This window comes from Melitaea cinxia, chromosome 12, assembly GCF_905220565.1.
Source record: "Melitaea cinxia chromosome 12, ilMelCinx1.1, whole genome shotgun sequence".
Lineage (NCBI taxonomy): Eukaryota > Metazoa > Arthropoda > Insecta > Lepidoptera > Nymphalidae > Melitaea > Melitaea cinxia.
In genome coordinates, this window is record NC_059405.1 from 9104858 (window position 1) to 9118242 (window position 13385).

At 35.9% G+C, this 13385-nt stretch overlaps 1 protein-coding gene across 1 annotated transcript in view; it reads left to right on the forward strand.

Annotated features, from left to right (window-relative positions):
• The window catches only part of LOC123658720 (monocarboxylate transporter 2-like), a 37049-nt gene that overhangs the window by 14250 nt on the left and 9414 nt on the right, over window positions 1-13385 (forward strand). The window contains exons 2-5 of the mRNA XM_045594066.1: window positions 2306-2479; window positions 11277-11436; window positions 11929-12236; window positions 12739-12960. Coding sequence (XP_045450022.1) covers window positions 2306-2479; window positions 11277-11436; window positions 11929-12236; window positions 12739-12960 — 864 coding nt within the window. The remainder of the gene's footprint in view (window positions 1-2305; window positions 2480-11276; window positions 11437-11928; window positions 12237-12738; window positions 12961-13385) is intronic.

Genomic DNA, 13385 nt, shown 5'->3' on the forward strand with positions numbered 1-13385 from the left:
TATAATTTTCATTTTAAACAATTTTTTCATTAATATTTATTTTATCATTTCACAATGTACAAAACAATAAATTAAATTAAGTTAAGCTTAATAAATGCGATACTACTCGTACACAAGATGTTAATAAAATACTTTTAACATTAATTGCATGTACATTTGTGTGTAAGAAATGTTTAAATAACGCTTATAACGGCGCGAGATACTTGCACGAGCTTCTTTATGATTCTGGATAACAATAAAATATCAAGATCTTTTTACCGCCACCGTCGATAACTAAAATATGACATACCAACGTACGTGTCGCTTTGCAGGTGATGCGATAATTAAAAAAATCGTTTAATACCCACTTAATTTCTTGTCGTTTCGGCATTTATATCGCGAGATAAATGGCGCCTCCTGTGTACTGTACGGACTAAGTACTTTGATTGTAATTAATTACACACTATAAAACCATCGTAAACTTTAACAAAATATTGTCTTCCTTACAGTTTATTTAAAAATACTTATGGAGATATTAACAGGCGGACAAAAAAAGACAACTAGAGTTTTATAGAGTGGTCACTATTTAACTTAAACGTAACTCTTGAAGAATTATTTTATATAATCACTCATCATCTTCATCACTTCAGCCTATTGCAGTCCACTACCGGACATAGGCCTCCACGAGTTCGCGCCAAAAATGGTGTGAACTTATGTGTGTTGCCCATAGTCACCACGCTGGAAAGGTGGGTTGGTGACTGCAGGGCTGGCTTTCTCACAGAGTAACGGTAGTGGGACTGTGTTATCCCTTTGTCGCCTCTTACGACACCCACGGGAAGAAAGGGGGTGGCTATATTCTTTTTGCCGTAGCCACACAGCTTATTTATTATTATAAATGATGTCACATAAAAAGATAACTCTATAAATGATGTAATGAAGCGTTCAAAATCACTAACCTGTACCTAAATTAGCCTTTTTACCATACTGGTTATGTATACAAAGGTTGCAATGTAAATTTTCACAGCAAAGCGATTCAACGCTCAATTTATCGCTCTGCTTCACTATGGCGCATATCTCTACCACGAGTAACAATCACTTTCAGTTGTCTGTGATAACAAACCGAACCGATAGCTTAACGTGCTTTTCGAGGATCCAGAACGGTTATAGGTTTACCCGTGATATGGACGACGGCGACACTTCTTGCGAACAATCCGCCTTGGGAACTCCAGGCGCAGGTGCTTGCGGAAGTGTACCGGTACCTGTTAAGCCTCCGAGGTAAAGAACAAATTCCGAGTACGAACTAGATTCGTAGGATCAGAGCTCAGGCTCAGCGAGCCCTAATCGATTGATGGATGGAGGATCTGGGGTCCCCAACGGCGGGTCTAGCGACATTGGACACCATATGTCCTCACCTACGGCGCTGGGTCAAAAGACGACACGGGGTGCTATCCTATAGACTGATGTAGGTACTTACGCGGCACGGATGCTCCGGTTAGTACCTGCATCAGATCGCGGGTAGGGGCCCTAGTGCTGCGCCCTGGTGGCCGTAATAGGCGAAGATCTGTCGCTGCCGAGCGTGTTCCGCAGCATGCTTGGCAGCGAGAAGTGCTGGTCAGCCGTAACCTCCTTCTGCGAGGGGGTCATGGCGTTAAAGAAGGCTGCGGAGTGTCAGTGCGAGGCTGACGCTCACGCGAACCCGCTTCGCAGGAGATGACTAGGGAGAAGGAGACGCCGTTATGCGTTCCTTCACCCTTCGCAATAGAGTGAGAGAAGGGCACCACCATTCCTCCCACTCGCTGCCGGGGTGATGGAGTATTCACAGTGCCCGTGGGCGCTCTATGGACAAAGGTGGGCCGGGAAGGTGGATCTCGATCCGTCGCGGTAGCATGCAAAAGTAATTCCGTGGCGCCCCACTATGACGATGAGGACACCGCTGGGTTTTAGTGGGTAGTCTGGTTTGGCCAGGAATCCCACACGCCCGCCGGCCTCGTCGGTGGGGTGCGTAAAGGTATTTACCAGCGAAAAAAAAAAGGTTTACCCGTGGTACCCGTAGCTCGGTGATTACACGCGCACTAAAAATAAATATTTTATAAAATACAAAATATGCTCCGTAGCTTCGAGTAGGACTTGAACTAGCGACCATTAGTGTAAAGTATAAAATATAAAGCCATATATAGACGATAGCTAGGATGAGCAAAGCAGGTCTTCTGTGTTCTCGTAGGTGTTTATAAACTATGGTAACCGCTTACCATCAAGTTGGCCGAACGGTTGAAAAAATATATATATATTATCCAATGATTATTTATATCTATGTTTTTATTTTCAGGATGCCTCGGAGCGATTTCAGCTGGCGTTGCACTTGCTCTATCGCCTGTCACGGTAGCGTTGTGCGTGCGCAAGTCCACGCGAGTCACCGCGGTTGTGGGCGGGCTTGTCGCCGCCCTCGGCTGCTTGTTCACGTCCTTTGCCACTCAGTTCCATCAACTATTCTTCAGTTACGGTAAACTAAGTTAATTTTAAAATATTTTTTTAATTAATTACAATGGAATTACAAAATTCTGTAGTTAGATGTATTAGTATTTTAAAATAATCAAGCAAAATTTGTGACAAAAAAATTTGTTCATTATCACCTTTATTAACTTACTTATATTACTAAAGTTTTTTGTTATAATTATAGTAATGCACAAATATTTAAGTACAAACACTTCCTTAAACTAACTTTACATCCTGATGTATCGAAACCCTAGTTAATTTCATCAGTTACCGACATCTCTGACACCCGTTTAAGAACATCAAAGCCAATAATCGGCGCAGACTCGATGATCGTAATTCAATAAACCGGATGGATAAATTCAATATTGAAACTGCCATGTATCGAAAACTTTATCGTTATCCATTTATTACAAGATTTAAAACAAATTGGATCAAATCCGAATATAGCCTAAGTCATTTTCATTCTACTTATGAATTTATAATATTGACCTAAAAAATTTATGATACATTTCAGTTCCCTTAAGTCAATATCGTAATAATGTACTCGTTTTAGCGTTATTCCTCCTTAAGAGCTTAACCTTACACGTCAGAGTAGCGATATTTTAAATAGGATCCATAACCAAACTGCTTAATCACGATTTTAATAAAATTTTAATTACACATCTAACAGATTTAATTGAATAAAGTTATATCAATCATAGGTTAACATATTTATTGCACAAATAATTGTTAAATATATTCATATCTTATTTATTGTTATCACTAATTTGAACTAGATTGATATCATGTAAAGAAGTCAATATATTGTAGGTAGCTAAAACTCTCGCACAAAAATTTAATACATGCGAAATCGATGCCTAGAAAAACAACCGCAATTAAAAGACTGAAATAATTATGCTTATAATAATCACCATAGGAAAGAAGTAAATAAAATCAAAGCGACAATTTCAAAATAAATTGGTAAACCTTCTTAGAAATACTAAAATTCCAAGATGCAATACGAAGCATTTAAAACTGGTAGTTGTAGAGAATGCAGCATCGTCTGATCTTATTCGCATTCTATCGCCATCAAATGGCGCCGCAAAAATAACGCTGTGTATTGCATAAATGCACGCGCTAAGCTGACTATCTTCAAGGATAATGCCGCGAACCGGCAGAAATTGTATTAGCATTTAAATTGAGACTACGCTGCGCTGGTTGCAATTTGATAGACTCGTGGTAAGTACGATCTTCGATTTCAATCAAAGTATCATCAATACTTTGAATCAAAGCATCGAAGTAATTAGAAACTATTTGAATATGGTAATACCAGGAAGATTCTTGTGGCTCTATATAGGGTTCTAACTAGTAGCCATTATTAATATATTAGTGTTTCAGTGTTACACCAGCTTAAATAGTTTAATATTGCTGAAAGCTTAGCTACAGTAATTAAAAAACACATAATACGTATATAGTCGAAGTTAGTAATTCTTGATTAAAAGCTACTGTAGGTAATAGAAAAAAGAGTGCATACATTTGTATACTTTTAAAACATTTAAAATATTGTAGTCATTTCATGTTTTCTATTTAAATTTACAATATACCTATTTGTAACAACATAATTTTATATTTTGAACATTATATTCAGAGTTCCTTTTCCCCAGTATAAACTCACGTTTCTTTATATATAAAACCAACGATCAAAACAGCAATTTGTATAAAACCCTAAATAAAATTTAAAAATTCCTCCAAATCCAAAAATGTTTTCTAACGTATAAGCGAGAAAACCTTTTTAGCACAGATCAGCAATTCTATTGCCCTCCTAACTCGTGCCCACAACTGACTAGTAGTATAAGTTTTACATCATTCGATAACGATATAGTATGGTAACATATTGATAAGAGTATTTTCACAACGTATGAGAAACTTTTTGCGGCTATTGGTCTATAAATGGAAAACTTATTTTATAGGAGGATATCGTAACGATCTATCGTCTGGTATAAAAACCCTATTGCAAGTACGGTATCGAATAGAAAGAGAAAAATTACAAATGTAAAGCCACAACTTTATCCCATGTAATACGGTCAAGGAAAATCTCTTCTTTATGTTTCTCCTCCATAATGCAAATAATAAAGTCAAGTATTCAAGGGATTTAACTTATATTTCGTTTTAACATTCCCATTTTAATAATTTTAAATTACACCGCGAACAGTTGATTCAACTATGTTTGCTTATTCATTATTTTTAATCGTAAAAGTAGTCGTGATTAAAATCTCCGGTTCATCTCTTTTCTATTATACATATACCTGTAGCCTGTAGGTATAGAAAAAATCTTTGGATTTGTTACGCGCGCCAAGATGCTCTCGCTGTATTTATAAATATCTCTTACATAAGAATAAAATTGTTATAAATTTCAAGACATATCAGAAAAATGATTTTTATATAATTGAACAGGCATCTTGGCTCAAATTAGATCAAATTAGATGTCTTTTATACGTCAAAAATTACATCGTGCTTACATTTATTTACTTATTTAATAAGAACCACCAACAGAATTACATGTTAAAAATATTACAATGATTTATATGCTTAGGTATTACTATTAAAAATTCATATTAGTACCAGATAGCTTTAATTGAGGAATCAGGTGATTTTAATAGTTTTTTGTTAAAAGTATCTAGGTTATCTGCAAAGACATCTAATTAGGTACTCATTATTAGCTATTAATTCTCTGTAGAGCCTACTCAGTCTAGGTATGAGGGAATATTAACCGAGGTATAACGAACGTTAAGTGAAATTTTACTCAGTTCAGAATTCTAAAGTATTTACATTTCCATTCACTAGTTTGTGTAAGAAAAATAAAAAATAAATAAATATAGTCATAAATTGTTATTAGTACTTGTCATTTAAGTCGAGGCTATTATAAATCGGATCTACGGCAAACTCCTCTGGTGCCATAAGCGATGATATCCCGGGTTATTTCCTTGTACTTCCCACGTGCTGTCAGACGCTCCAACTTTATCACTTCTACTGTTTCACTGCACTAGATTCTGCTGCGGCATATTTATGATGCTATCCTATATCTTTTGTAATAAATTTTAAGATAAACACATAACTATAGTATCTCATTTATAGTTATGTCCTATATCTTTAGATATACCCCACATCTTTTACAAATAATATAACTAAAGTCAGCTAAAAATGGTGATTTAAAAATAGAGAATATATTGTAAAGATTAGTTGCAATCAAAAAAATATTTACTATTTAGATGAAATTGCTTTCCGTACATTGAATATCTATATCTATACATATAATAAAATGGTAGGAAAGTCAAAACTGTACATTGAATATTTTTTTAAAATAATATTTGGGGTGTGATCAACAATCGATACCGAAGCCAAAAATATAGTTTTTAGAATTTTTGTCTGTTTGTCTGTATGTATGTCCGGGATAAACTCAAAAAGTACTGCATGGATTTATTTCAAATTTGGCACGAATATTATTAAGAACCCGAGTAGAAATTTTTTCGTGTTCCTTAGAAGGACCGGACCGGGCATGCCTGATCTGGACCGGATAAGGTATGTAACGCAGAAGATATGTCTGGATGAGATGAGATCAGGATGAGATGAGATTTCCTGATCGGGTCCAGATCAGGAAATCTCATCTCATCCTGATCAGCCGGTTCGGTCCGGTCCTTTTAAAAAACACGAATGTATATTCTCGAAAAAATTGTTTAATAAAAAAAAGCGAATTGATATTATAAATATGTTACTTAACATAATTATTATGATATTTATTTCCGTTTATTTTTTCCAAGGTATTATTTATTTATGTTTTTATTTTAAATATCAATTATTTTTAATTATTTTTATATTATTAATTAATTATTATTATTAATTAAATTTTATTCATTGTGCTGTGTGGCTACGGCACTAAATAATTTAGCCACCCCCTCTCTTCCCGTGGGTGTCGTAAGAGGCGACTAAGGGATAACAAGGTTCCACAACCACCTTGGAACTTCAGAAGCCGACCGATGACGGGATAACCATCCAACTGCTGGCTTTGAAATACACAGGCCGAAGACGCCCGTCTTCAGCAGCGTCTTCGGTGCGACAAAGTCAGTACTGCGGTCACCAACCCGCCTGCCCAGCGTGGTGACTATGGGCAAAACACATGAGTTCACGTTATTTTTAGCGTAAACTTGTGGACGCCTATGTCCAGCAGTGGACTGTATAGGCTGTAATGATGATGATGATAATGATGATTTATTAACTTCTAATAATTAACTACTTCTTACTACTTACGACTGCTCCACTGTGTCGAAGTGGACTCCCTGCTAGACTGTCCTGATATCTGTATATATAAGTGCGCTTAAAAACATTGATAGCGCGATTCAGGCTCAGTTCGCGTAATTTCTTTCAGGCTAACCTGACCTGGACCGGACCGAGTCCTGATCCAATAGGCCTTACCATACTTAATAATATTTTACATCAGACTATCCTGATCTGGACCGGACCGGGTCCTGATCCAGTATGCCTTACCATATTTGATTATATTTTACATCAGGCTGTCCTTATCTGGACCAGACCGGGTCCTGATCCAGTATGTCTTACCATACTTGATTATATTTTACATCAGGCTATCCTTGTCTATACCAGACCTGGTCCTGATAGAGCTTGCCAGATCTGGCATACCTCATTCTATCCTGATCCGGTCCAGATACATAATCTGGTTGACCCTGACCTTTTTTCTAGTCGGGAAGTCGGGTCAACATATAGGCTACAAATTATCACGCTATCACCTACGGGGAACGAGCAGTGAATCTTTATTTCTTCAACGCATTCTGTAACAAAGTGTAATCTAACGACGCATATTTGAATGTTGTTATTATGTTAATGACCATGCTATAAGCTAGCTTCATACTATAAATAAAGACATTCTGTAGTATATTTAGTATCAGCATTGCACCCGTAAGAAGCCAGGGCGGGTCGCTAGTAAAAGATAAGAGGAAAAAGTAATAAATGTATATAGATAGAAAAAGGGTGGATATACTACGCCCAGGAAACCAGAAAACGAAATGTGTCCATGAAGGCAAGAATAAAAATAATTTAAAAGCACAATTCGAAGTGAAATAAATAAATTTGACATTTTACAAGGAAATAGGGCTCGAAAAGTGTTTTTGAACAAGTTTTACAATGTAATGTTTCGGTAGACGTTGAAATTGAGAAGTTAAAGTATAATCGCGTTTGCACTTTTTAACCAAATATATAATTTAACTTTTACAATTATATTTTTATAGCTGCCTTTATGTTTTTATGCTAATTTTTATTCAATACTAGCTGCCCGGACAGACTTCGTTCTGTCAAAAGTTAATAGTAAAAATTTATTTATCTATATATATATTATATATATATATATATATATATATATATATATATATATATATATATATATATATATATATATATATATATATATATATATATATATATATACATATCTATATACATTTATAAAAGCGAAAGGTCACTCATCACGAAATCTCCAAAACTATAACACCTAAGAACTTGAAATTTGGCAGGTAGACTCCTTATAGAACGTCGACATCCGCTAAGATCGAATTTTACGAAATTCGACCCTTAAGGGGGTAAAACGGGGGTTGGAAGTTTGTATGAAAGTCCTATGTTTTTGAATTAAGAGACTAGAAAATTAAAATGTATGCTCTATATAAGATGAGAAGGTGTCCAAATAATTTATCTTTAGAAAATAAATCCATTTTGGGGTTACAACGGTAGGTTGACTTAGTCATCACGAAATCTCCGAAACTATAACACCTACAAGCTTGAAATTTGGCAGGTAGGCTCCTTATAAGGCTTAAACATCCCTAAGAATGGATTTTACAAAACTAAATCCCTAAGGGGGTAAAACAGGGGTTGGTAGTTTGTATGAAAGTCCTGTGCTGTGTGTGTGTGCAGTGTGCTGTGTGGCTACGGCACTAAAGAATTTATCCACCCCCTCTCTTCCCGTGGGTGTCGTAAAAGGCGACTAAGGGATAACAATGTTCCACAACCACCTTGGAACTTAAGAAGTCGACCGATGGCGGGATAACCATCGAACTGCTGGCTTTGAAATACACAGGCCGAAGACGGGCAGCAGCGTCTTCGGTGCGACAAAGCCAGTACTGCGGTCACCAACCCGCCTGCCCAGCGTGGCGACTATGGGCAAAACACATAAGTTCACGTTATTTTTGGCGTAAACTTGTGGAGGCCTATGTCCAGCAGTGGACTGTATAGGCTGTAATGATGATGATGTAATGATGAAAGTCCTATGTTTTTGAAGTAAGAGACTTGAAATTTGAACAAAACTAAACAGAATAAAGAATAAAATAGAATAGAACAGAACAGAACAGAATAGAATAGAACAGAATAAGAACAGAATAGAACAGAACAGAATAAGAACAGAACAGAATAAGAACAGAACAGAATAGAATAGAACAGAACAGAACAGAATAGAATAAGATCAGAACAGAATAGAATAGAACAGAACAGAACAGAACAGAATAGAATAAGAACAGAATAGAATAGAACGGAATAGAACAGAATAAGAACAGAACAGAATAGAACAGAATAAGAACAGAATAGAACAGAACAGAATAGAACAGAATAGAATAGAACAGAATAGAACAGAACAGAATAGAACAGAATAAGAACAGAACAGAATAGAACAGAACAGAATAGAATAGAACAGAACAGAATAGAACAGAATAAGAATAGAATAGAACAGAACAGAATAGAATAAGAACAGAACAGAATAGAAGAGAACAGAACAGAATAGAAGAGAACAGAACAGAATAGAATAAGAACAGAACAGAATAGAATAGAACGGAATAGAACAGAATAGAACAGAACAGAATAGAACAGAATAAGAACAGAACAGAATAGAACAGAACAGAATAGAATAAGAACAGAACAGAATAGAACAGAATAAGAACAGAACAGAATAGAACAGAATGGAACAGCACAGAACAGAACAGAAAAGAACAGAATAAGAACAGAATAGAATAGAACAGAACAGAATAGAACAGAACAGAACAGAATAGAACAGAATAGAATAGAACAGAATAGAACAGAACAGAATAGAATAGAACAGAATGGAACAGAATAGAATAAGAACAGAACAGAACAGAATAAGAACAGAACAGAACAGAATAGAACAGAATAGAATAGAAAAGAATAGAACAGAATAGAACAGAATAGAACAGAACAGAACAGAACAGAATAGAACAGAATAGAACAGAATAGAACAGAATAGAACAGAATAGAATATATACATATATAATAGAAAGGTCACTGACTCATTCATCACGAGAACTCAAAAACCGCTGGATGATCCATCCATCTAGGATGGACAAAGAAGAAATTTAGCAGGGAGGTAGATTATAGTTAGTAGACGTCCGCTAAGAACGGATTTTGCGATATTCCACCGCTAAGGGGGTTTAATTAGGGTTGATGGTTTGTATGAGACATATACAGTAGCTATAAGTTCGTCTGATAGTTTATTTATACTGCAGCCTGAAAATAAAACTAAAAATGTGGTGTATAGAGAGGTTTTATAAAAATAACTATTAAATTATACTACCAGTGCCTTTTCAAAAGTTACGCTGAGTAACTTAAGCATTGCAAGTGACTGAAATAAAAAAAATAATTTACGTTAAACATCTTGATCGTAGTCGTAGTCGCGGGCAACAGTTGGTGTATTATAAAACAAGGTCCCAAAAAGTGTATGTGATCGATTTCCTCAAAATCTACTAAACGGCTAAGACGATTTTGATGAGAGTTTCACTGGAAGTTTGCCGGGAAAACTTTGTGACACACTCATTTCAACGCGGGCGAAGCCGCGGGCACAGCTAGTATATATATATATATATTAGCTGACCCCGCAAACGTTGTTTTGCCATATATTTTATTAACCATCTCAACCCCCCCCCCCCCGCGCCCTATAAATTAGGGGAATGAAAAATAGATGTTAGCCGATTCTCAGACCTACCCGATATGCACACAAAATTTCATAATATTTATTAACACAATTACCCCCCCCCCCCCCTACAAAAAAAAATAGACGAATTGGTCGAGCCATTCTCGAGTTATGCGCTTAGCAACATTCATTTTTATTTATATAGAAGACTATATTATCACGATAAAGATGCAATGGAAAAAAATAGTGTACACGTACAGTACATAAAACATTTTATATGTGCTGACATAACTGAAAAATATTTACAGGTTCGCTGGTTTTTATCACATTTACTCTTCATTAAACGTAATCAATCTTGACGCACGTAACATGTTTACACATGTAAGATTAGTGATACGCTTTTATTATTCGACATGTGAATACAGAACGTTATATCAAATAATTCATCAAGCTTACGATATTGGTGTAAAGACTATTGACTATTGATTGACTATTTTTATTATTGACTAAGACTATTTGTATCTACAAATGAGGCTTTTGAAATGCAATAAAAAACTTGTTCTACATTACTTTCGATATAATATACAGTTATGTATATACCGATATTGTTTTTATAAAATACTTACGTTAAAATACAATGTATTGTCGGTATGGTAGAATTACACTATTGTGTTGATAGCTAATTAATATATTGATTGAGTCAGCCTGTAATATCCCACTGCTGGGTATAGGCCTCTTTCCCTATTTAGGAGAAGGGTCGGAGCTTATTCCACAAAGCAGCTCCACTGCGGGTTTAAAACTGTGTTATAAATTCATTTTATTAATATATATTTTAATTTTATAATTTCAGGCACCGTTGTCGGGGTTGGGGTCGGCTTAACACGAGATTGCTCAACGTTAATGGTGGCCCAATATTTCAAGAGAAGAAGAGAACTAGTCGAGATATTCATAGTAAGTGGCAGCGGTCTCGGTATAGCTGTCATGTCGACATTCATCAAAAGCGTCATCAGGTAAACATAAAAAAAACCTAAATTCGAAAAACATATTAGTTTTAGTTGTCTTTTAAAAAGAAGTGAATTGATCAGAATATTATCAGTACCCATAGTGTGTTAATGTCCGAAATTAAAACCACGCCCGCCTCGGGTAATAAAACGTTAAGTTGATAACGTTGCTGGCTCTTAAACCAGACGTTTTGCAATTAACCTTTCTTGCTACTACATTTCAATTCAATAATCTACATAGTAGTATTTATTTTAATGACTTAACCTATTTATTCTCAATTTAAATTTTAAAGACTATGAATTTCCTTTGATAAATAGAACCTCATGAATATTTTCATTGTAACTGTATATCGTTAAAAATATGAATACGTTTCAGAAAACTTAATCAAAAATGGATCCCAATGACAGTCTCCTTAGTCATACGGAGTCGGAAACATAGGGAGCTAACTAAAAAGTGTTTTGAATATAATGTTCTATTATAACGTCATTTATGTGTTTCAGAGCAATCGGTTGGCGATTAGGTCTGCAAGCGGTGACAGGAGTAGTTTTTGTAACTTTCATACTCGGAACGTTTTACCGATCCGCATCGTTGTACCATCCACAACGGCGTGCCATACTACATCTTAAGAATCAAAACAAAATTAAACGGAAGATGAAAGACAGAAATAAAACGGACGACAGGCAACCGTTTTTCGATTTTTCGACTTTGCGGTCTAAGACTGTTAGAATCTTACTCATGTCCACTGGAATATCGGCTTTTGGCATCAACACGCCGATATTTTATCTAGCTTACCACGCTGAAGAAGAAGGTTCGTAAAAGTTTATCTTACTGTAAAAATGTTATTGTACCTACTTAGTATTTTTGGGTCTGTTTTTACAAGTTTTATATGTCTTTCAGCCCTCTCTGTAAATATGTCGTCCGTACGCTAAATTTATACATGGATAATAGGTTTATATTCATCTCAAAGGAAAATCTAAACGAAAACTGGTCCAAATAGTTGTAAAAATACCTAATACTAATACTGTGGTAACCGTTACCGTTCTATAATTAATGCATCAGTAACTTCATATCGTCACGTCAGTCGTTAACTTAGAATTGTAAAGCATATGCTAAGATAAACCTGGCAGTAAAAAAAATCAAAACGAGTATATCTTCTCAGATATAAATATAGCGTATGTCGCACTTACTGATTCTGCTTCATCCTTTACAAAATTCTGAATACGCTCATGAAATATAATGGAACAATTTATTATAATGAGTGAAATAGCAAGCAATATACGGCCATGAAGTCAACCAAGACATAATTTCAGGACTAGGAGAGACCGCAGAACTGCTGCAAGCGTACCTGGGCCTGGCGTGGGCGGTGGGCTGCGCGGCGTTCGGCCTGCTCGTGCGCCAGAACTCCGCCGAGTGCCGCGTCGCGCGCCAGTACCTCACGCAAGCCGCCGTGCTCGTCTGCGGGCTGGCCACCATGGCGCTCACGGCGGTGGAGGGCTCCTACACGGGATATGTCATGTTCGCTTGGGTCTATGGTAAGCTTATATATGTATACATGTCTACATTCCTAAAGTTATTTAAAATCCAAACATTAAAAAAATAATTAAAATTAGCTGCTATTAGCAAAATCTTTTGAGTATTTTTTTATTTATTTGTATACAATCGACAGCGCTTATAGGTACACTACAGTTTTTAGTTAAAAATTACAAACCCACGCCATAAAACACAATACAATACTGTAGGAAATTAACTTACAACGCTACGCTACTAAGATCATAACTTGGCTGTTTGTAAACGAGAGTAGGAACTGACTCCTAACTAGAAACCTGTGTTTCAGTTTGAAGCAATTCAAGCTCTTTCAGCTCAAAGCCAGTTCAAAAAGTGAAACAACAAAGGCAATTGCTTCTCACAGAGTACGGATATAATCCACCATTACTTTAAATACTTATCCGAGCACAAC